General features: G+C 40.5%; 1 protein-coding gene across 2 annotated transcripts in view; it reads left to right on the forward strand.

Moving 5' to 3' along the window:
• The window catches only part of CTNNBL1 (catenin beta like 1), a 176,591-nt gene that overhangs the window by 18,559 nt on the left and 132,390 nt on the right, over positions 1–25,642 (forward strand). For both annotated transcript variants that reach the window (XM_004062122.5, XM_055373497.2), the window contains 2 exons: positions 19,172–19,360; positions 23,677–23,783. In XM_004062122.5, the coding sequence (XP_004062170.1) occupies positions 19,172–19,360; positions 23,677–23,783 (296 nt within the window). The remainder of the gene's footprint in view (positions 1–19,171; positions 19,361–23,676; positions 23,784–25,642) is intronic.

Raw genomic sequence — 25,642 nt, forward strand, 5'->3', positions numbered from 1 at the left:
GCGATTGTGAATGGCTACTTTTTGTGTTCAAAATAATACTAATACAAAACACCCAAACTTAAAAAGAACTGTCCCTAATGAAAGGGAATAATTGCCTGCCTCTGCTGTCTCTGCTGGATCTCCACTGGGAGTTCTGCCATCAGACTTGTCAGAGTTGGTTGGCAGGGACTTTTTCTCCTGAGTTAGCACATAGAGATATGAACGGGCAGAGATAACACAAATTAGCAAAGATACAAGCATATCTGCAGAAGAACAGATTTCCTTCCGACCAGAAGTGCCGTTGGTGGGCACCACCCTAATTTTCAATGCATCTCTTAGTGCTGATGACAGGACTTTTCAGCAAATTTTAAAAAAAATGGCTTAAGCACCACCGGAGCTGGGCAGTTTTTATAAGATTTTAGAGTTTCAAAGGGCTGCTAAGCTTGCCAGTGTAAAGTCACTGAATATTATCTCCCTGGCTGCTCACTGGGGATCCTTACACCTCACTCAGCATGATGAACTTGGAGACAAATTCGTAAGCTTCTGCCCCATTTTTTTTGACTGAAGATTTCTTTTTCCATTCCCACAAAACTTGCAAGGACACAGAAGGCTCAGTGGGGGAAAAAGATGGCATGTGCCTCTGGCTGACATGACTTGTGCCAGTGGTCGCGTGGGGATTCCATAATGAAGACTGCAAATCACTTCCCATCCTCTTGGAGCCTGTCCCATAATTAGAAGATTAAACATTTTGTTTAAATTGGTAATTTTTTTCCCCTCCCCTCTCTGAGTGCTTAAAACCACCATTAGAGCAGAATGGAGACTGGTTAACTGATTCTGGGCTCCATGTTCTAGTTGTGATTGTCAGCAGGCGGTTGAGGAAGTCTTATTTTAATTAAAAAAGCAATTTTTAGCTGTGCTTCACCTTGTGTGAGGCAGAGGCACCTCTGACCGTGTGAACTTTCTGATTGCTGAATGTACTGAGCATAGCTTTTCTCAGGGGCATGACACCAAGCCTAGCCAGATAATATCATGGGGTGGGTGTGCAGCTGGCCTTGAGGTATTGCCTCTGCACTAATGGCAGATTTGCCCTTCATTTGGCAGATTGACTTTGTGTTTATGGGAAGGGTGTCACTTACAGGGATGGCGTGTTCCTGAATTTAAGTGAATGCAAAGCAGCTCATAGAGGAGCATGGAAATTTTCCTACTTTTAATGAAATAAAAGAATATACGTTTTCTCCTTCCCATGAAACCAAGCCAAAAGAACAAAACAAAGGGCTGGGGACTACTCGGTATCAAAGCCCACTGAGAGCCAGGCTTTGTGCTGTTCGACTTATGTGTGTTATCCCATCTCATCCTAAAGGCAACCCTGGGAAGTCAATATTCTTAGTTCCATTTTGCAGACGAGAAAAGGAAGCTCACAGAGGTTTGGTAACTTGCCCAAAGATACCCAGTAAGTAGATGGTGGAATCTTCTTCCTAGAAGAGGGCTCCAATGGATGAAGTACGTTAAAAAAAAAAACAAGAAGAAAGACCTTCGAGAATAAACTGCCGCAGAATCCTGCCATTCCTCTACCTTGTGCTTTCCTCCAAGTCTACTCTGCCTGCCACTCTCTATTGCAATTTCTTGATTACATACTTTTCTTATTGGACTGTGAGTTGCTCAAGGACAGTGACCAGATCAGCGCCTGCCATTGAGTAAATGCTCAATAAATATCTCTTGACTAAAGAAAGGAAAGGATGAGGATGAATGAATGAAGCAGTGAATCAATGATTAGGTGATTGAATTTGAGTCTTCTCTAGGTATCTTTTTATATTGAGGCTTAGCACCTCCCCAGTTGCCTTTTTTCTTGCCTTTTCCTTGATGGGAACAGATTAAGGTGTTTTTGTGAATGATAGTAGCCCTAGTCATAGATAACTCGGGGTTGAGTGAATCTTGCTTTAAGTAATAGTAGATGATCTTCATAAAAGCCTGATTCTATTATTTTGTAATCTGACAGTTGACTGGCATTTCTTTTAAAGGCTATTGCTGTCTCTGACTCTAAAGCAGGAGATTGATTGATTCATTTATTTGCCAAAGATTTGTTGCAAGTCTACTGTGGGCCATGATTGCTGTTTTCTCTTTACCCAGCCTATAGGCAAAAAATAAGAGGTTGTACAGAACAACCAAATTAGGTTTTATTTTGTGTTGGTTGGATCTGGCCTATCCATTTCCATTTGATATTTTTCTTTCTTTCTTTAAACATTTATTGAGTGCTTTTTTTGGGTTAGGTACTTCCACAACACTGCTACCCCACATCAGTAGGATGGCTTTTTCCAAGGGTGAAACTAAGGCTGAAATGGTGGTTATTTGTCCAGGGTCACACACTAGTGACAACAAACCCAGAGATTTTTACTACCAAAGTCCATTCTCTTCACCGCACCTCACCCCCCCGTTCATGTAACTAGTTTAGCATCAATTTCTTATGTGTTTTATGTTTCTTACAGACCTAGGACAAACATGGGTTTCTAAAACAGAAAGTACTAGAGCCGCTAACAGTTCACTTGAGTTAAAGGAGCCTCAGGAAACAGATCTGTAATAATCACAGAAACCAGTTACAGCAAGATGATTTCTCAGTCTCACGGTGGTAGTATGATGTCGCAGAAAGAGCCTTAGGCATAGACTGACGGGCAGCATTTGAGTCCCATCTCCACTATTTTCTAGCTCTTTGGTCTTTGGCAGTTCACTAAGCAAGCCACCGCACTTTGGCTTCCTTACTTGTAGAAATGAAGAATGATATCACCTACCTAGAAGAGTTGTGTGAAGGTTAAAAAGATAATGAAAATGTTAAGTTCCTGGTACAGAGTAGGCACATAGTTAATGGTAACTGTTGAATAGTTTGGATAATCGTTTGGTGAGGAAGCTGTAGGAGGAATTCTTTATGGTTTCTGTAAACCCCACAATGCTGTGACCTCGGTGCCTCGTAAGAAGTTATTTGTGAGATTTATATCTGACTTTGCCTTTTGAGGCCCATTCTGGCTCACTTATGCAGTTTTATTTAAAAGAAGTGGCCGAATTCCCTTGTGTACAGGGTTTTTCAGGCCGTGCATCTTTGTGTTTTTTTGGTATGTTTACTGGAATTCTCAGGTTTCTAAGTAATTTCAGTCTGAGACAAGTGAGTAGAATTGATGTCAGGCTGCTTTAACACAGGTGTTATAAACAAGATTAAGAGGTTGTTGAAAAGATATCAGTGGAGCTCTGAGGCTAGCTCTCTGAAGCCATTCTAAATTGACAGCTAATGGGTAGTTTGCCTTGATGGCTCTCTTTGAGTTGGTTGTAACTGACTGGAGATTCACCCACAGAGGAAACTTGCTTATGAAAATTCACTTTACATTCCTTTATCAGAAAGTAAAGCTATAGTAATATGTAGTGTTGTCTGTGCACTGTTTTTGGGTATTTTTTTTTTAAAGGCAACCAGTTCTTAAGTATTTTTGATACCCTAAGCCTGCCAAGCTTCAAAAAAAACTTTAGGGGAAGATGGGTCAAAATAATTGTTCTATTCTACTGTTTATTTTTATGTATAAGACACTTATTTTTCTTATTTGTATTACCTTTGGTAGAGCTTCTTCCTGCCCAGCAAGGTATGCATTTTGCCTATTTGGTCTACTAAATGTGCTTGCTAGGAAATTGAGTAGCTTAAAATGTTCTTGAAGTGAACAAGTATTAATTAAAAATCAATTTGAAATCAACTTTATAGGTTCCTTGAGAGAATGTTGTGATGGTGTGGATAGAGCTTGTAGGGAGAATTTGTGGGTGGCCAAGATGCATTTGCCCAGGCTGCCAGAGGATTTCTTTTGATGATCCACATGGCCAGGAGGTCAGGGTTCTCTGTTTTTTTCCAGGTGGGGAAGTATTTCTAACACTGAATTGTCTTATCTAAGAATAACTCATTCACCATCCTTGTCTTTATTGGAAATGGAGGTATTTTGCTAACTTTAGTGGTTTGTAAAGCTTCTAGAAATATTTTACTATTTCCTTTGAGTTGAGGAAATAAAGTGCATCTTACACAAAAGCAGACATGAAACCATATCTTTTCATTGTCTTTGATGGACCCATCAACAGGCATGTTTTGAGGCCATAACACCAGACACTTCATTCAAGCTGAGAGGGATAGGTAAATCAGCAGTCAAGTGCTGGAAAGTATGTTATATAATCTTGCTACATTTTCAGACTCTAAAGTATTGCCCATAATGTTGAAAAATATTCTTCTTTAACAAGATACTCAAGGGAAAGTTCCATGTGCGTTCTATCTTCCTTGAAATAAATGTGGCAGCTATTGAATAACAGACTTATATGGATACATTTTAAGCTTTTGAAGAAACAATGGCAATGTCTAAGGTCCTAAGCCTTCTGAGACCAAAATCATATAAGAAGTCTTAAGGAATGAATGAGCAGGTGTTTGTAAGTGAATAAAATGGTTAGTTTCTCACACATGATCCGGTTCTCACTTATTCAGTCCTGGATCATTCATTCCCCCCTTCCCATTTTTCCAAAACATCTTTTCTCTTTTTTTCCTGTCTCTATTCCTGGTAGTATACACTCTTTTCCCCCAGCCACTCCTATTTGAAAAGGAATGCAGTTTTACGTTTTTAGTCTTGGCAGTGACCTGAGAGATAACTTGTAGAAAAAATAATTAAATATTTATTTGCCCACTTTGGTCTTAATAAAATCATGCATTGCTAGAGGCAGTATTCCACTGGCTGGAGACTTCTCTGTTAACAGGTATGTCTTGTAACGTGCAGAACCATTGTGTGAGTTCGCTGGTTGCAGAATGCATACTCCACTCTCCTCTCTTAGAAACTTATAAAGTATCAGCATTTGTGTCATCCTAAATAGCAAAGTAAATTTATTGTATCTGAGCCTTGGTTTAAACCTATAAATAATTTTAAATGGCTTTCCCATATTAATTTGTTATTTAAAGGTTCAGAGTGGACTGGTGTCAATGGCAGGTGACCCAGTGCTCAGTGTGGGTTCCTCCAAGTGATATGAGGGAGGAATTTCTTACTGAAATTTCCATTTAGACAGATGACACTAGACTCTTCTGGATAGCAAAATTGCAGATAGGCAAGGAACAACTGCAGAAGGAACTCACCTGACTAAAAGCATGGGCAGAAAAGCAGCACAGGGATTTTAGTGTTGGCTGAAAGATGATGGCAGCAGGGAGAGCTGATGCAAAGTATGCCTTGAAGATGATAATTTCTGAGGTCTTGACTGAGGAAAGGAGTCTTGAGGTTGTGTAATACTGCTCCTCCTAAGATGAGAGTTAGATTCCAGGCCCAGTTCTATGGCTTCGGGCTCAAGTATTGTCACTAATTTGAGTCTCAGTTTACTCATCTGTAAATTACAGGGTTAGACTAGTATTCTTTGTCTGAATCTGAGTTTTACTATACTTAGCCTCTGAATATCCTTGATGCCACCATTGGAAAATTTACCAGATTATATATAGATATGGCCCAGTGTGGTATAAAGTAAGTAGACAGGTAGATTCAGAAGAGATGAATTCTGCTTGGAGAATTTGCCCTAATGGCCCAAGGAACTTGGATGAATTCTGCTTGGCTGCAGTCACCCTAATGGCCCAAGGAACTTGGAGAATTTGCATACATTTGCTAATAGTAAATTATGATTCCTGGTGAGTTCATTGGTTTAACTTGTCCTCTTCCCTTGAATTATGCCACCTTCCTTGATCTCCAGTCTGATACAGATGCCCCATCCATGGTCCCTTTGTTCTCTATGCCTACTCAGCCACAGCGCTAACCAGAAGGTTCAATAATCCTCCATTGACTTGTCAATATTGTGGTTCTCACAAGATTGAAAGTGCCTTGAAGGAAAGAACATGCCTTTTTTGTTTCTTTGTTTCTTAAACCTTGTACTCTTGGCATGGAGCTAGGTAGCTGCTTAGTAAGGGTGCCCTGTAAAGCTCAATGAGGACAGTTCCTTTCTCATCTCCCCTTCATGTTCACAAGGGCCCATATACGTGACACTCATTGGCTATCAAGTGGGATTTATCTTACTTTTTAAATGTAATAACCTTAGAAAAATGTTAGAAGATATTTTATTTTATTTGAAATGAGATATAATCTGTAGGCAGAAAGATTTTGTTTTGTTTTCATCCTGCATTTGTTCATGGCTGACATTTATACAACTTGTTTTTCTCTTTTTCTTTTTCTTTTTTTTTTTTTGAGACAGGGTCTTGCTCTGTTGCCCAGGCTGGAGTGCAGTGATGTGATCTCGGCTCACTGCTGCCTTGATCTCCTGGGCTCTAGCAGTCCTCCCATCTCAGCCTTCTGAGTAGCTGGGACTACAGGCATGTGTGTGTATCACTGCGCCTGGCTAATTTTTTTAGAATTTATTTATTTATTTATTTTTGAGACGGAGTCTCGCTCTGTTGCCCAGGCTGGAGTGCAGTGGCACAATCTCGGCTCACTACAAGCTCCACCTCCCAGGTTCACGCCATTCTTCTGCCTCAGCCTCCCTAGTAGCTGGGACCACAGGCGCCTGCCACCATGCCCGGCTAATTTTTTTGTATTTTTAGTAGAGAGGGGGTTTCACTGTGTTAGCCAGGATAGTCTCAATCTCCTGACCTCGTGATCCGCCCATCTCAGCCTCCCAAAGTGCTGGGATTACAGGCGTGAGCCACTGTGCGTGGCCTGAATTTATTTTTTGTAGACACAGGGTCTCACTGTTTCCCAGGCTGGTCTTGAACTCCTAGGCTATTGCAATCCTCTTGCTTTGGCCTCCCAGATTGCTAAGATTACTGGTGTGAGCCACATTGCATGGCCTATACAACTTAAAAACCTTTTCAACAGGATAAATTAAATAAATTATTTTTTAAATTAAAAAAAAGTGGTGGTAAATTATTGTTTTGAAAAACAGAAAAATAGTTTTCATTTAAGCTAGATTAAGGCCCAGACATTGACTACGAGAATCTTAGAGGTCTAAATAGTCCAGCCAGGAGGGTCTGTTGACAGCAGCATGACATATAATTTGGACTCTGTTGGGACACTTTCAGTGAATGTGTCTTTTTCTTTTTCACTTTAGTGAGTATATATATGCTAATATATATAGAGCCAAAAATCTGTCTCTCGTTGATTTAAGTGCCAGCTATGAACAAGGCACTCTTAGGTGCTGAGATATTTGTTAGAAGCAAGGGTCAAATCCTAGGATCCCTACTCTTGAAGACCTAGCTCATGATTTAGTAGAGGAAATAGAGACTTATTCACACATACATTGTGTGCTGGGAGAGATCTGATACAGTGCCGAGGAAGCTCACAAGTCTTACTGGAGTATGTGGAGGACTCTCAAGGGAGGTGACATTTGAGTGGGGGCTTAAGACTGAGTAGCACTTCTCTAGCTGCAGTGAAGGAGGATGGAAGGTGATCTGCCATTTTTTGTAGCACTGTTTGCACGTACTCTATTCTAAGGCATCCGTTAATAACTGATGGTGATTCACTCCTGGGTCTCTCCCTGAATCTTCTTGGATTCCATTATTGATTTTTCCTATAGCAAGGCTTCCAGACCCTCTGCTATCCCGCTCATATATTCCCCTGTTGGTAGTGTCTCTTTTAATGCACAGTAGCTAACTCACGACTGTGGAGCTAGGGTGAATTGGGTTTTATACTTCTAAAAAGTGCACCCTTAATATGCATTAGCTTTAAAAATAATTAAAGCTGGTTATCCTGTTGACTCATTGAATAACTCTGTGAGAGATCTTGTTGACTTTAAGGTACCCTGTAAGTGTTATAAACCCTTAATCAACAGTAACAATATCAAAGCAGCACAACCAGTTGGGCATGACTTGGTCTGCATGATCCCTACTAGCTTCTGGTGGTACCCCCCAACCTTTTTTCTCTTCAGTGTGTGCATAATCACACCATTTTGCCAAATTTACTTCAGATCTTACTTTAAGAAATAAAACATTGTAAATACAGATAAAGTCTCCTTTGCACTCTTCCCTAATCTCATTTCATCACATACTCCTCTCTAATCCAGTTTCTCTCTTAGCCTCCTTTAGAAGCAATCAGTATCCTGAATTTGGTGATTATTCTCATGTACTTTTTTCTTACTGTTACTATTTATGCATGCATCGATGGATCATTTAACTTTGTTTCTTATTGTCCAGTGATCATTCTTTAAATAACTCCTTGTGTATATGTGTGAGCATTTCTCTAGTGTCTATGTCCCTAGGAGTAGAACTACTGGGATAGTCGTAGAATATATGCATCAGTGGTATCAGGCCTCACCAGTTTGCTCTGTATTCATTTATACTCCTCTGTCAGCAAGTATCAACAGTTCTTGTTTCCCCATATCCTCACCAACACTTGGTATTACCAGATTTTTTATTTTTTCATTTTTGTCAATCCAATGATAACTAATGGTTTTTATGTACATTTCCCTGATTTCTAATAAGGTTGGGCTACTTTTTATATGCTTATGGGCTACTCATTATTTTTTCTTCTACGATCATCTTATTGTGTTCTTTGTCAAAAGCTGGCTTTAAGTTATTTAAAGTCTGGTCAGGCATGGTTGCTCATGCCTGTAATCCCAGCACTTTTGGAGGCCAAGGCAGGCGGATCATTTGAGGTCAGGAGTTTGAGACCAGCCTGGCCAACGTGGCAAAACCCCATCTCTACTAAAAATACAAAAATTAGCCAGGTGTGGTAGTGCACGCCTGTAGTCCCAGCCACTTGGGAGGGTGAGGCAGGAGAATTGCTTGAACCTGGGAGGTGGAGGTTTCAGTGAGCCAAGATCACGCCACTGCACTCCATCCAGGAAGACAGAGTGAGGCTTCGTCTAAAATAAATAAATAAATAAATAAAGTCTGTTGTATATACAGGGCTTTGCAGTTTGCAGTCATTAAGAGAAATTGAATTCCGTGCTTTCTTTTCAAAGTCCTGTATTTTTATCTCATTTTAATCTTCCTATCCCTTAGCTTACTAAAGTAAAGTTAGTCCTGTGAGATAGCGAAGCAAGGGCTGAGCATTTTTTATAAATGCAGCATTGATAAGTCTAATGACTTATGCAAGGTCATGTGGCTCTTAAGTGATTTACCACTAGAACCCAGATTTTTCTGATTTTTGGTTTGCTGCTGTTTGAATTGTACCACCTTAACTTCTTTTAGATCAGTGCTGTTTTGTTGTTAAATTGATGTCTAATTGTCCCTCCAGCACCTAATAGAGTGATGTTCAGGTTCTTTTAGCTCAGTAAATACTTCCTTAATGAATGAATGGATGCTGATGGTTCTGGTGTAGCTGACAAAACAGATTCATAAGTGTGCTAAATTGGAGATAGTTTGCCTTCCAGTAACTTTACAAGTAATCTTCCTATGTTAGTTTTGATAAAGAAACCGAATCAACATTCAGCTTTCTGATGTAGCTGTAGAATCAATCAGAGCAGATGTCAAAGTAAACCATGGACATTAAAGTATAGTTTGTACTTCTAAAAAAGAAATCTATACACCCTTTGGTGGTGAGATGAATATATATTCAGGCTTTAACAAGGAATAAGAATTTTTTGGTAGGAAAAATGGATTAAGTAGTCTTTATGACTAGTGATTTAAATCGTAAATCACATCCATCTTAGCTGTCAGCCAATCAGATTACAGATCATAAGTGAGACTGTTTGTAATTTTGATTTTTGATACATTGATATTTTCCCCTTCATTGTGAACATTGATAAAGACCATATTCTCCAGTAATTACTGTGGTCTTGTTGCCTGTAATTTGTTTTTAATTGGGAATAAATGGTGCTTCTCTTTTATATTTTGCAAAGACTCTGCTTTGGGATTTTGAGGAGCTCTTGATATCTTTTTTTTCCTCCAGAAAAAAAGGTAGTAGGTTGACATAATTCATTGATCTTTTTTTGAAGCTAGTCTTGCAAATTTGCAGAGGTGTAATATGTACTTATATTTGAATATCTGGCATTTTCACTCAGACATTTCCTAAAAATATGGTGATGATAACACCTTTCATTGGTATAGTGATTTATAGTTTACCTAGGGCACCTTTGTAAGGTGTATTGTTTAATCATCACAACAACCCTTTGAGGTGGGTGGAATTTTCTGTCTCTGATTACTTTGATCTCTAATTATGAACTTTGGCTGATGATAGTTGCAGCATTAGAGTGTGAGCTGTTTCATTTGTGGTGCCTTAAGCAAATTTGCAAGGGAGCCCTGATGTTAACTTTGGCAGGTTTCATGCCTGCAAATATTGATTGAGCCAGAAGTTCTAGTTGTAAAATGTCACCAGTGAATGTGCAGCCAGTAAAGGCAAGGGAAAACTCATTACTGCAACTCATCTGTAACTTCTGGGTCAGGCCACTCACTACCATCTGGTAAAAATGAATGTTTGAAAACTCCCTTTTATTCTGTCAAAAGGTAATAAGAAGAGGTTAACAGCAGATGATTTCTGAGCATTTCAATTTGGTTAGACCAATGCATCCACAAGCGGGTTTGCGACATTCCACATGTCTAATTATTCCAAGAGGTATTAGAATGCTTTAAAATTATGAAATTCCAAAATAATGGTAGGAAGGAATGTAACTATGTGTATACCCCCCTCTTCTTCTCTGTTGCCCCCTGTCTGACCTTCTTATTGAAAGTGTTTATTCTCGAAAAGGCATTGGGAAGGAAGAAATAAGAAGGATTGCTGTCTTGAAAAATGTAATTTTTTTTTTTAAATGTGAGCGAGACTAGAAATGTTTTACATTTCCTTAAGGGGGGAAGTATTAGAAGTATTAGGAACCACGGAAGGAGAGTGTAAGTGGAAAGGTTTCTCCTCAATTGAATGAGCTTCCTAACTGAGTGATTCAAAGGTGGAGGGGGCACAGTTTAGGGAGGAGGTGAGTGTCTGGTCACTGGAGGTGTTAGGAAAGCCCTGGCATATGCCTGGGGAGAGATATGTTAAAAAGGATTCAAACTTAAGAGAGATGACTGGGTGAGATCAAGGGTGTCTGATGCCTGAACTGTCTCTAGAGCCTCAGAATTATTGCAAGAAGTTGTGGATCCAGATGTACGCAAGCATTTTCCGAGAAATGAGTACATAATCTCTCTCTCCCCTCTCTTTCTTTGTCAATGTGGACATTAAAACACAAATTCAATGAAAAGTATTACCAAATAATAGATAGTAATTTATTTGTTTGTTGTCATTGTGTCTTAATCATTGGGTACCAAAAAATGAAAGTCTGAGGGCGGGTGGTCCTGTCAATTTTTTTTTTTTGAGACAGGGTCTCTCTGTGTCACCCAGACTGGAATACAGTGGCACGACCTTGGCTTACTGCAGCCTCCTGGGCTCAAGTGATCCTCTCACCTCAGCCTCCTGAGTAGTTGGGACTACAGGTGCGTGCCATTATGCTCGGCTAATTTTTTAAATTTTTTATAGAGACAGGTTCTCACTATGTTGCTCAGGCTGGTCTCGAACTCCTGGGCTCAAGTGAGCCTCCTGCCTCTGCCTCCCAAATTGTTGAGATTACAGGCGTGTGTCACTGCACCCGGTTGGTCTTGTCAAATATTTTGACATTAAAAAGGGACCCCCATTTAAAAACCTAACTATTAATGGTCAGAGTTCTTTCCAACCTTGAGCCTCTTTGATTTTTTGTTTTTTTGAGACGGAGTTTCACTCTTGTTTTCCCAGGCAGGAGTGCAATGGCGCAATCTCGGCTCACCGCAACCTCTGCCTCCCCAGTTCTAGCAACTCTCCTGCCTCAGGCACCCCAGTAGCTGGGATTACAGGCACCCACCACCACACCTGGCTAATTTTTAATTTTCATAGAGATGGGGTTTCATCGGGTTAGTCAAGATGGTCTCGAACTCCTGAACTCAGGTGATCTGCCTGCCTCGGCCTCCCAAAGTGCTGGCATTACAGGCATGAGCCACTGCGCCCAGCCCGCCTCTTTGATTTCTTAATCAAGTATGTCAGGAGAAATAGGGAGCTCAGTGTGTTGTTTTCTATGGGCCAAACTGCTCTGTACTTTAGGAACACAGGCCTTTAGGCTGGGCGCAGTGGCTCATGCCTGTAATTTCAGCACTTTGGGAGGCTGAGGCAGGCTGATCATTTGAGGTCAGACGTTCGAGACCAGCCTCGTCAACATGGTGTAAACCCATCCCTACCAGAAATGAAAAAATGAGCTGGGTGTGCTGGCACGTGCCTGTAGTCCCAGCTACTTAGGAGGTTGAGACAGGAGAATCGCTTGAACCCTGGAGGAGGAGATTGCAGTGAGCCGAGATCGCACCACTGCATTCCAGCCTGGGTGATGGAGTGAGGCTCCGTCTCAAAAAAAGAAAAGAAAAGAAACATAGGCCTTTATGTACATGCATACATATGTGCATAAATGTCTGTGTGAAAGAGGTTATTGTTCCCAGCTTATAGACAGAAAACTGAAGCAAAGAGGGAGTAACTTACTTTCCAGGACTGCTGAGTAGAGGTGCTAGGATTTGAATTTAGGAAAAATTGACTTCAAAACTCATTCTCCATACAGGATATCACCATTGCAAACAGGTTAGGAATCATTAACTCTAGCAATAATGAATTGAAAGCCTCTTCCTGTTGATGGTGTTTTCTAGTTATAGCCTGTCTAAAATAGCCACTAGTCTGTGTTCTTATATTTTAATGGTAGCTTTGTTTACTTATTTACTAGTGACTTCTTCAGGGTCCTCTTATTTTCTTTCCAACCAGTTTTAAGTTAACATGGAGAAAAAGGAAAAGCATTATATTGGGATTTAGAAGCCTTGTGGTCTTGCTCACCATAGGCAAGTTGCTTAAACTCACTGGCCTCAGATTTCCCTATTCTATTAATATAAAGAGAGAGAGAGACTAGATTATCTCTTTCTCCTAGCTCAAATTACTAAGTCTTTCCTGTTGTTTGATATCTAGAAAACAGTACTTCATGCCCCATTTGGAAGATCATTTTCTGAAGTTAGCCAAGCTCCTAAGTTCTAGATGAAGAATTCTTGGTTTATTACAATGTTTAGAAGGTTTCCTTTGACTTTTTCCATTTTCTCATTAGAATTGGACATCTTTTTTCATAAAAGTACCTTTTACGAATTATCCCCTTTCTTAGCCAGGGAACTTGGAATGTTGAGCTATATTTAGACACACACACATGCACACATTTACACTTTTATATTCTGATACAAATGTGCTCTTCACATTAATACTTGCATTATGTGTTTTCATAATTTATCATAATGATACCATTATTGCTCATTATAGAAGTTCTCTTTTTTCCCCACTGCCCCCAAGCCTAATTGAGGTCGAGACAGCCCATAAATGTGATAATATAGATTGCGTGCTCAGAGGAAATGGGGTTGCTTTCATAGTGGAGTTTTAATTTAGGATTCGTTGTGGTGATGTAGCCTCTTCCTATGGTACATTACTTTGAGCTCAATATAACTGCATGTTCCCACAGCCCCTCATTATAGCTACAGCTTCTCACTGCTTTTTAATTAAAAAAAGAGAGGGAAAAATGAAACCCAAAGCTTAGGTTGGATATTGTCTGGGTACGCAGGGAGTATCCTAGGCAGATTGCTTATTTAATTTTTTTAACTCCTTCAAAGCTTTCATGAAGATGTCTTGATTTCTGTTTTCAGGGGCATGGATGGAGACACACACACACACAGGCAATAGGCCTCAAGATTATTGGCGAGTAAAGGCATCTATCTATTATCGTGAAGCCTACTCTGAGCTTTGAGTGAGTGGGAATCCTTTATCCTAGAAAGGCTACCAGCTGTGTGGTTGGATGGTGGGAAATGCTTAGCTTTTATACCACTCACCACCTATTGGGAGTAAGGCAGGGAATTGTAGAAGATTGTAAAAACCCTTAAAGGCTGATGTTCAGAAGTTAAGAGTTAATCATTTTTTCTCTAGTCCTGTGGGCAGCAGAGGCAGAGAAATGACTTTATTAAGAACAGTTGCTTTTGTCATTCCTTCATCTTGAGGGATTCCAAATACCTTTCGGATACCAAAACAAATTAATCTCCAAAGGTGACTGGTAAGAATGGCTTAAGCCTCTGGGGATTGGTTGTGTAAGACACAGGGAGAGCTCGGCCTGAGCTGTTGACCTCTGTGACAGGCTGTGAGTGTTGCATTCTTTTTGTGGATCAAGAGCCCTTTGGCTTCCCTTTGGTGAAATCAGTTTGACAGCTCTGAGCTTCTTCCCTGCTTACAATTCTTGTTTTGTTTTGTATAAGCAGTCGCTCTCTCAGTGGTGACTATTGGGTAAATATGAATTAGGAAGTTTATTTCTTGGTCAGGGTGTCGAGTTAGCTTCATAATTTTTAGTGTGACTCACGAACAGACAGGACTTCAACTTTTTGAGTCCATATTTCATTCAATGTTGCTGGAAAGGCAAATCCATTTTAGCTTGTATCAGGGAGCTGGAACCCTTCAGATGGAAATCCCCTAGGCCTGTGCTGTTCAGTACCATAGCCACTGGCCTCATATGGCTGTTGAGCACATGAAATTGGGCCAGTCTGTATTGAGAAACACCATAAGTGTAAAATACATACCAGATTCCAAGGACCTAGTGTGAAAAAAAGAATGTAAAATAACAAATGAGTAATTTTTTAATATAGATTACATGTTGAAATGATACTATTTTGGGTATGTTAGATTAAATAAACATATTATTACCTGTTTCTTTTTAAATGTGGCTACTAAAAAATTTAAATTACATCTGTGGCCTGTACTATATTTCGATTGAACACTGTTCTAGATTGTTAAGCTCTGATAACAAGGCAGTGTTTGTCTTGTTCACACTTATGTGCCCAGTACTCATCACAGTACCTCATATGGTTGGCACTTTGTTGAAGAAATGAATCCTAACTTTTATTATTCAGAGTGGTCAAATCTCAGGAATGATTCAAAACTTCCCTATTTGCAGTGTTAGTGTTTGAAAAAGAGACGTTTGAGGGTTAAGAAGAGAAATGAAGAGAAGTTCTTACAATTTTTGCCTTTAGAAGAGAATGTGGAAGTAAAACATATCAGGGCTTTTGCATGGCTTACTCTCTGTTGGAGAGGGAGGTGGGAGCTGCTGTGTTGCTGAAGGAGCTGTAGCAGAGCATTGTAATGGGTTCGGCTCTGCCATAGAGTCGTCATGAGGAGCTAAAGATAAAGCTGAATACTGTGTGTGAGGCAGAAGGTTGGAGAAACAGTTGGTGAACTTAAAGGTAACCCTCTTAGGGATGGTATACTTACACTATTGATAAAAGTTAACAGTTATTCTTGTCTCAAGAATCCACACTGGCCCTGTTTATCCCTGTGTCCCTATTTATACACAACCCTGTTGGAAGCCTGGGACTGGCAGCTGATTACTTGAAGACCCTTCAAACCTTATAACTCTTTAGTAAGTTATTTGTTGAATTAATGATTTAAAAAGTATTGTTTTAACTGAACCAGGGTCTTATATGACATATTTATAGGTGGATGTTTTTGCCTGAAATTTCCTCAGATCTGTCTCAGTTAGGGTCCTGGAATCTTGGTAGATTAGCAGTTTTCCAGAGATCAGATTCAACTTTGAGAAGGGACCAGGTTGTCTTTGCAAGAGTTTATTAAAAGATCTTAGGTATCCTGTCTCCCTGCTTATGAAATAGAGCTGTTGACTACTTCTCATTGCCAGAGATGTGGTGAAGATTGAAGTTCTGCAGAAGGAAAGTGCTATTTTAATGGGAATTTAATAAATGAAACTCCTCCCCTGACTTCTGAAATGTTTATTTTAAAGAAGAGGATTGGAAGATGTGTTCAAAAGAGACATAGCAGTGTTTTTTTTTTTTTTTCTATTTTGCATTTCTTAACTGTGGCAATATTTAGCTTTCTCCTTTTAATTGTGGCCCACTGCCTTTTCTTTCTCCCCTCGGAGATAAACAATCTAGAAATCTCCTTTCCGTGGAGAACTATGGAGCTCATGCCTTAACTTGGCTGCTGCAGCAGGCTCACGCTAATCAGAATCGCAGCAGGACTTATTTTATGAGCTTGAAAGAATTAGTGTTCCCAGAGGGCTGAAGTTCCTTACCTGCTGAGGAGCTACAGATTTCCAGTTGGAAGCCTGCCCTCCTTTAGGATGAATCTACCTTCCCTTCCTCTTCTTACGTGAAAGCCACCACCTCCTTTTTTATTGTAGCCTGTCTGTGGTTACTGGCATGTTGCTTTCCTTTTTATTTTTCTTTTTTAGGGTAGAACAGTAATGATGATAGTACATTTTTGTAGTTTTTGTCCTTATGGAAAATAAAGTGTGTTCATACGAAATTATCATCTAGCTCAGGGAGACTAGGGAGAGAGTGAAAAATAGCAGGTGGTACCCTACAAACTAAATTGTCGAGTGTGAGTTTTCTAAACAATGTCATATGCTCAGACTTACTAAAGCACCTGGTATGTGGAGCAAGCAGGAAACATGAATAAAGAGGGGAATGACTTTCTACCACTGGCAGAGTACTGTTCAATACAAGTCAAAAGGGGAGATGTGTAACATGTATAATAGAAAATTTTCTCTTATTACCAAACAACTTAGCAGGCTGGCAGTGAAAGTGGCATTTTCTTTTGTTTGGTAGTAACATACCACATTGCACCAAGCATATCGCTGGTGGGTGTGATTACTATATCAGATAAAGAAATCTCATTGAAGAATCTAACACAAATGTTTTGTTGGAGAAGACAGAATCATGTGGATTACCTCACAGTGATGATTTTATGTATTTGTTTAGTACCATTATGGTTTAGAGTTCTTTCACTTGAAGTTCACAGAGAAAAGAATTATAATGTCCATTTACAGATGAGGAAACTAAGGTTTAGAGAGGTAGGTGATGGGCCCAAAGTTGAACCAGGAGTAAGTTGAGCTGAATGGAGACACTGGGCTGTTTGGTGTCTGGGCAGTGCTGTGTCTCTTCAGCTCTGAAGCCCCTTTCACTACTGCTCTGTTTTATTCTAATTTAATGGAAAACAGCAGTAAGACCTTCTTCATGGATTGCATTGTAAAAGGCAAAATGAGCTGGCTGCAGTGGCACACACCTGTAGTCTCAGCTATTCAGAGGGCTGAGGCAGGAGGATTGCTGGAGCCCAGAAGTTCAGGTCCAGCCTAGGCAACATAGTGAAACCTCATCTCTAAAAAGTAAACAACAACAAAAGGCAACATGAGGTCCTAACAGAGTATGGTAGAAAGGTCCTTGGACTAGGAGTCTGGAAGTGCCAGTTCTATTTTCAGTGGTGCATGAGTGGTTTTGTGATCTTACATAATACTTGGCTTCTGGGCCTTTATTATTATTATTATATTTGATTTAAAAAACTTTTATTTTTAATTAGCAAATAATTGTATGTATTTATAGGGTACAAGGTGATATTTTGATATATGTTTACAGTGTGGAATGATTACATCAGGCTAATTAACAAATCTATCACCTTTAAAACTTTTTCTTTAGTGAAAATATTTAAAATCTGTTTTATCAATTTTTAAATGTACAGTGCATTATTATTTATTATATTCAGCATTCAGTGCAGTAGATCACTAAAGCTTATCTTCCTGTTTAACTGAAACTTTCTTTTTTTTTTGAGACGGAGTTTCACTCTTGTTGCCCAGGCTGGAGTGCAATGGCACGATCTCGGCTCACCGCAACCTCTGCCTCCCGGGTTCAAGCGATTCTCCTGCCTCAGCCTCCCAAGTAGCTGGGATTACAGGCATGCACTACCACGCCTGGCTAATTTTGTGTTTTTAGCAGAGATGGGGTTTCTCCATGTTGATCAGGCTGGTCTTGAACTCCTGACCTCAGGTGATCTGCCCGCCTCAGCCTCCCAAAGTGCTGGGATTACAGGTGTGAGCCACCACACCCGGCCTTACTGAAACTTATACTCTTTAGTCAACATTTCCCTCCGTCTCCCTTCCTCCCCAGCCTCTGGTGACGATCATTCTACTCTCTACTTCTATGAGTTCAGCTTTTTTAGATTCCACATACAAGTGAGATTACGAGGTATTTGTCTTTCTGTGCCTGGCTTATTTCACTTAGCTTAATGTCTTCCAGGTTTATCCAGGTTGTCTCAAATGACAGAATTTCCCCACTTTTTAGGGCTGAGTAGAATTCTATTGTGTATGTATACATTTTTTTTATCCATTCATCTAGTGACGGACACATAGGTTGCTTCCATATCTTAGCTATTGTGAATAATGCTACAATGAACAGGGCAGATATCTTCTCAGCATACTGAATTCAATTCTGTTGGTTACATACCCAAAAGTGGGATTGCTGGATCATATGATAATTCTATTTTTGATTTTTTGAGGAACCTCCATCTGTTTTCCATCATGGCTGTATTAATTTGTGTTTCCACCAACAGTGCACAGGGTTCTCTTTTCTCTACACCCTCAACAACACTTTATCTTCTGTCTTTTTCATGATAGCCATTCTGATAGGTGTGACATGATAACTCATTGTGATTTTTATTTGCATTTCCCTGATGATTAGTGATGGTAAGCATTTTTTTCATATATCTTCTGGCCATTTGTACATCTTCTTTTGAGAAGTGTCTATTTAGGTCCTTTGCCCAGGCTCTGGGCCTTACTCAACTCTTCTATAAAATAGAATTGGGAGTACAGTAGACATTCAGAAGTTACATATGTAATATTTTATGTTTGTACTATTTGTGAGTAACTGTAAAAAAGGCTTTGTAATCTTACGTAGATGTGAATTAAAACCAGGTGCTAAGAGGCTGGCATTGGGAGTTATATCTTGACTAGTATGTGAGCCTAACCCGGTGTCCCCATCTTAAGATAGCTTTGTTGCTATTTCCGTATACATAGGAACTTTTGTGAAATGGCAAAACTGCGTATAAAAAATTCCCACTGACTTTCATGGTATATTTATAGAATCATTAAGGATCTGAAAAATGACCACATAGAGCTTTACCCCATGTGGTGGGAGAAGTTGTATGCTGGATGCTTTTGAGTCAGAGAATTCTTGAAAGCTTTTAGGATATTTGCTGTCTATGCCTTGCAAAGTCTTTTTTTATATTTTTTGTAGAGTCAGGGTTTTACCATGTTGCCTCAGGCTGGTCTCAAACTCCTGGGCTCAAGAGATCTGCCTGCCTTGGCCTCCCAAAGTGCTGGGATTATAGGCATGAGCCACCACGCCTGGCTTCTATGTTGTATCCAGCTCTAAAATCCTATGTTTCTTTTCTCTCAGCCCAATAGGGGCACAAAACGTCCCCGGGATGATGAAGAGGAGGAGCAGAAGATGCGTCGGAAACAAACTGGTACTCGAGAACGCGGCCGCTATCGGGAAGAAGAAATGACTGTGGTGGAGGAAGCGGATGATGACAAAAAAAGGCTGCTTCAGATTATTGACAGAGATGGGGAAGAGGAAGAGGAAGAGGTAACGTGGCAGCGCTGGGTGGGAGCTGGGATGGCTGGCCCTGTAAAACGTAATTTTGGGCCAAATACTCAGCTTGTCTGAGCTTCCCATCTTCATCTGTAAAACGGGGTTAAGAATTCATATTTCATCGCGTTAACGTGAAGGTTAAGTGGGCTAGTGCAGTTGGGAAAGCATCTTATGAGATGTAAAGAATGTGACAGAGTTTTAAAATTATTCCATATTATGTACTGTAGGGGAGGGTCAGGGCAGGCTTCCTGGATCTCACTGAGGACACATAGAAGGCACTTGCATTATTATCTTTGAAAGAGGGGTCAAATTTCACCAAGTGGAAGGAAGGGCTTTTTGGGCAGAGAAAATGGTATTAGCAAAGCAACAAAAGTGGAGAAGTTTAATGGGTTCCACAGTATTAGGTATTTAGGTGTGACTGCAAAAGTACAGCTTAGGGAAGGAGATTCCTCAGGGCCTTTCCCTTTGCTGTTCCTCAAGATGCGTTGGGGCCTTTCCACTCATTCCTGCCTCTGGACCTTTGGACTTCTGTGTCCTCTGTTGGAATGCTCGTCTCCCTTAATGCTTTGTATGACTGGTTTCTTCACATTCAGGTCTCAGTTCAGATGTTTCCTCCTCCAAGAAGTCTTTCCTATGCAGCCCTGCAAGCCATTCTCTTATTTCCTCATTACTGTATTTTGTATATTGTCTGCATAGCATGTATCATGATTTGAAATTCTAATTGTTTATTTTGCTCATTGCTGTCCTCCTCCCAGCCTCCCATGAAAACAGAGACTGGCTCTGTTCTGTTCACAGCTCTATCTTTGGCACCCAGAGCAATACCTAGCTCTTGGTAGGCCCTTAATAAATATTTATTGAATGAATAAATGAATGAAGCTGGGAAGAGTACAGGTAAAATATCAGTGATTAAAAACAAAATGACCTTACCTCTGTGTCTTTTTAAATCTTTAAGTGTTAACTTGTGTGTTATTTCACTCTGGCATTTTGTTCAATATGAATTATGGAAATAAGAGTCTTAAGAGCCAGCTGTTTTTTGGTTCTCTCAAAGACACGATGCTAAGTTTGGATTAAAAAATGAGGCTGGCTGTGAATCTGAGAGGAAGAAAAAATGGATTCATATTCCAAAAAGGTCTTTACTGTGTTGTGACAATAGCTCTGTCTTTATTAGGATTTGTACTAGTGCTAATTTGGGGGTCTGCCGCTAAAAGATGATGGCACTTTAGAAATACGTGGTGGGAGACATTCCTGAATTTTTTAATTTCCTCTCTGAGGGCAACAGCCTTGCTAGGGCTTAGACAAACAGTGTGTGTAGCACATCCTCCCTCCCTTCCCTCCTCACCAGCTTCTGCTCAATCTGTTAGCCCTGCAGCAGCAGTTAATTGGCAGGTATAATTCCCATGTAGGGCAAGGCTGGTACTGGAGGATTAGGATAGTAGCTGTCATGGGTAAGTGGTTTCTAGCCTGGGAGACAGAAATGTAATGTGGGACCAACCCTTCTGTTAAGGGACAGGGAAAAAGAGATCGCTTTGTAAAAATGACACATGGAAGGCTACAAGTCCAGGAGTTATTTTCTCACTGCCACCGAAGTCCCATTTGATGAAAAACAAGTGATGTTTGCCCCTGTAAAGTCACGTGAACTTGTAAAATATTATTGTCCTTTTTGTGCTACATCATCAGCATTCATCTTTCTGAAATCTCCCTCTGGTTTCTGACGTTGAGCTATTGGAGATACTGCTGTGGCTGATGACTAAGACTGATAATTCAGTTTTCCCCCAGTGTTGGAGAGAAATTAAAGGAGGGAAGGCCAAACCCCGGAGAGGCTAGGACTTCGGAAATCCCGTGAGAGCTGTGTTAACACTAGTGTGGTTTTTCTCCAGAGTGGGGCAAGATGTTAGCTAAGAAAAAAAAAGTAGCAGATATTGAGCTTACTTGAAAGTGATTTAACCCTTTCCTAGAAATGTTTCGATTATTTTAGTTAAATTCTAGTGGTATGTTGGGTACATTGTGCCTGTTGCTGATAATAACCATAACAGCTTGCATTCATGTAGTTTACAAAGTAGTTTTATGTACATCCTTTCTTTAGGTCATCTCTATGACCTTGAGAGATAACAGGTAACATTTTCATTCGTCCCCTCCCCTCCCCTCCCCTCCCCTCCTCCCTTCCTCCATTCCTCAGATCTTCACTGAGTACCTGCTGTGTGCCAGACACTGGAGAGTCTACTTATGCCAGAGAACAAGTAGACATGGGCTAGCAATGGGAGTCTTTGCACTGGTTTGGGGTTGGAGAGATTATCTGGGCAGATCCTGCCAGATCCTTACGTAGATCATGTGAGGGATTTGGGATTTTATTCTAAGTGTGTAGTGGATGAGTTCAGGAAAGACTTAGGAGATAGAATTAGCTGGACTTGATGAAGCTTTGAGAAATATATTCAGCAAAGTAACATTGTCCCATGGCTAGTAAGTAGTGAAGCTAGGCTCTGAGTCTTGACTGAGCCAGGACTCTGACTTGTTTTTACTGTGTCAGGGAACCTGTCTTTAAGCTGTAGACCCTAGGGAGGAGGTAGGGGTTCAATAGAGAACCTTGGGATCTAGGAGTCATTGGTATAATCTAAGAAATGTGTCATGCTGAAAATGAATTTATGGGTAGCTCCCACTTAAAACCCCATATGTGGAAATAGAAATTTAATAATAGAATAATAGCTAACATTTTTGAGTACTTATAAAATTATGGGATGATTCAGTGCTTTCCAAAAGGATCTATTTCAGGTTCTCTTAATAGCAGTTTCTTTATTGCTTTTAGATGTGAGTTATGGTCAATGACTACAAAGCTGTGAAGCTTTGAGTTGGGATAGTATGAAGAGAAGCAGGGTGCATTGCAGCACATTAATTTAAACTGGAAGGAAACTGAAGATAAAACGTGTGAAATTTCAGTGTAGATTTTTTGGAGAAAAAATGATTTAGTTTTCAAATATTCATTTTATTTGCTTTCATAGGTATTATTCCAATGTATGAAGCCAGAAAATTCTGTACAGTCTACTAGCTTTTTTTTGCATTCTCTAGGCAAGGTTACTAAATTCTTGATGCTACTTCAGGGTTCAGAGTACCTGTCTGAATTCCTTCTCAGCATCTAGTAAGTACCAGGCAAAGTAATATATAAGAAATGCTAAGCAGTGACTATAGCTAATTAACAACTGTTCTTAGTTTATGCACTGTGCAAAAACAGGCAGTAGGTTGGATTTGGCTCATGGGCTGCAGTTTGCCAACTTCTGCTGTAGGAAAAGATTAAGGGTCACTGTCACTGACTCAGAGTTTGACCTTAAACAATTCTTTTAAACCTGTCAGTCTTATCTTACATGTATAGCAAAGGATGACAAGGTAAATGTATAATAATATTATCTAATATTGTTGCTTATTCTCTGCCATACAGTGTGCTCAAGAAATATTTGTTGAATGAATGAGTCTTTAACACCTTTTCTTTTTTTTTTGAGACAGAGTCTCCCTCTCTCACCCAGGCTGGAGTGCAGTGGCACAGTCTCAGCTCACTGCAACCTCTGCTTCCCAGGTTCAAGTGATTCTCATGCCTCAACCTCCCGAGTAGCTGGGACTACAGGCATGTGCCTGTATTTTTAGTAGAGACGGGGTTTTGCCATGTTGGCCAGGCTGGTCTTGAACTCCTGACCTCAAGTGATCTGCCCACCTTGGCCTCCTGAAGTGCTGAAGTGCCCAGTCTTTAACACCTCAAACTGAATTTCCTGTGTTACAGAGAGTGGGCATTGTGTGAGACACCCAATGTGATATACCCGAAAAGAAGCATGTGATTACAGGCCCTTACTCCTCATTGTAATTGGAGAGATAAAGTGTGTACTGTGGCCGGGCACAGTGGCTCACACCTGTAATCCCAGCACTTTGGGAGGCCAAGGTGGGCAGATCACAAGGTCAGGAGATCGAGACCATCCTGGCTAACACGATGAAACCCTGTCTCTACTAAAAATACAAAAAAATTAGCCGGGCATGGGGGCATGTGCCTGTAGTCCCAGCTACTCGGTAAGCTGAGGCAGGAGAATCGCTTGAACCTGAGAGGCAGAGATTGCAGTGAGCTGAGATCATACCACTGTACTTCCAGCCTGGGCGACAGAGCAAGACTCCATCTCAAAAAACAAAACAAAACAAAACAAAAAAAGTGTACTGTACATTTAACCCAGAAAGGTCAATGGCAGAGTGAGGTGGGGTATAAGAGCCACAGGAAAGTAGTGACAATGAATGTGAAACCCCTGTGGACTGAAGTTTTTGCATTTGTCTCTTTGTACCAGGAGGAGCCATTGGATGAAAGCTCAGTGAAGAAAATGATCCTCACATTTGAAAAGAGATCATATAAAAACCAAGAATTGCGGATTAAGTTTCCAGACAATCCAGAGAAGTAAGGTTCTGTTCTACTGATACCATGTCTCCTCTGTGGCATTTCGTTGGCTAATTTTGTTTTGGTTTTGGTTTGTTTTGGCTTTTGTGATTTGGGCCAGGAATCCCAGGATGACCCCCATGTTTGGGAATTCACTAGAAGGACTCCCAGGACTCAAAGTCAGTGATACTCAGGGCTGTGGTTTATTACACAGGGCACACAACAGGATCAGCAAGGGAAAAAGACACATCAGGTGGCATCTGGAGAAATTCAGATACAGACTTCCTATGTTTTCTCCTTCCCAGTGGGTGGGATTATACAAACATGCTTCTTTCTTCAGCAATGAAATGCATCAACATGTGTGCAGTGATGCTGTCCAGGGAAGCCCATTTCAGACTCTGAGTTCAGGGTTTTTATGGAGGACTGGTCATGTAGGCATTCTCTGCCTGTAATAACAACCAAAATTGTAGGCTCCTGGAAGGAAAGCAGCTGTTCAGTGCCCCGGGCTGACAAAGCAGCAACCTTATCACTTAGGGAACATTTCGAAAGCCAAATTCCTGGCTGCCAGCCTAGGGCCAGCCTTGTAAGCTAGCCCTTTTCAAGATCAGCCCTGCAGTTAACATATTAACTCTCCTGCATTATTCTTTTCAGTGCCCAAAGAAGACTGATCGTGCCTGCCGTTAGTGACAGCTTTACTGTGGAGATCATGTCAGAGGCTCTGAAGTTAGACAGATATTGGTGTGATACACACATCCCTTTGAATAAGTTACTTCCCCTTTCTTAGCCTTGGGTGTCTCATCTGTATAAGGAAATAATGCCTTCCTCACAGGGTTGTATGAAGATTAAAGGAGAATAATGTAAGTGTTTAGCTTAGTACCTGGCACATAGTAGGTGCCCATGAGATGATAGTTAACGTGAGTTTTACTACACTGGCACCTTGGTGCACTATGAAGTGCTATGTGAGGAATCTGGCATCTTTCAGTCAGTCTTGAATCCTAACCAAGGGGACTTTCACATTTATACGATTTTAATGTTCTAAACCTCTCTTTCTTTCCCTATCTTTGTCCCTCCCAGGACATGCAATTTTAATGAATCTTAATATGCCCAAGGCCCCCAGGCAATTAACAATTGAGTAGTACAGGCTTTGCACTCAAGTTTTTAGGTTACTAGGGAGACTGACTATAAAGGCAAGGTAGAAGGAAACAGACACTTTAAAAGAGATATAATAGGAGAAGAAACAGTAAATACCAAGTTGGGGGCTATTGAGGGTGTCACAGAAAAGATAGTAGTTGAGCTGGGCCTTGAAGATTCATTTTTATTAGGCGGAAAAGAACACAGGAAGGCATGCCAGGCAATATGAGGAGCATGAACAAAGGCACAGAGGTGTCAGCGGGCACAGAGTCTTCATGGCAACCTAGAGAGGCCAGCGTGGTCAACTATGTTGTCCCTGTGCTGTGGATGAGAAGGCAGAGTGGGGAGAATGTGATTACTGGGCCTAGTGCCACAGCCCTCTTTGATAGTAGGAGTAGCTATTAATAGATCAGGGCCCAGCTTATCCAGCATCAGAGTCCTATCAGGTTTTGTACTGATCTCCACCATACAGGAGCACTGTGTGTGTGTGTGTGTGTGTGTGTGTGTGTGTGTGTGTAATTACACAAGTAATGCATGAATAGATTGTCATTCTGAAAATACCAGTGGTACATGAGTAGAGTGAAAAATGAAAGTTTTCCTTCACTACTCTGATCCCTTTCCATTCCTCTGCCTAGAGGAACCTTGTGAACAGTTAATTATGCAAATGTATTTGTTTCTACTTAAATCATACTGTGCATATTCTGCACCTTGATTTTTTGGGTCATCTAACAGATCTAACAGATCTGTCC

Source organism: Gorilla gorilla, chromosome 21 (genome assembly GCF_029281585.2).
Source record: "Gorilla gorilla gorilla isolate KB3781 chromosome 21, NHGRI_mGorGor1-v2.1_pri, whole genome shotgun sequence".
Lineage (NCBI taxonomy): Eukaryota > Metazoa > Chordata > Mammalia > Primates > Hominidae > Gorilla > Gorilla gorilla.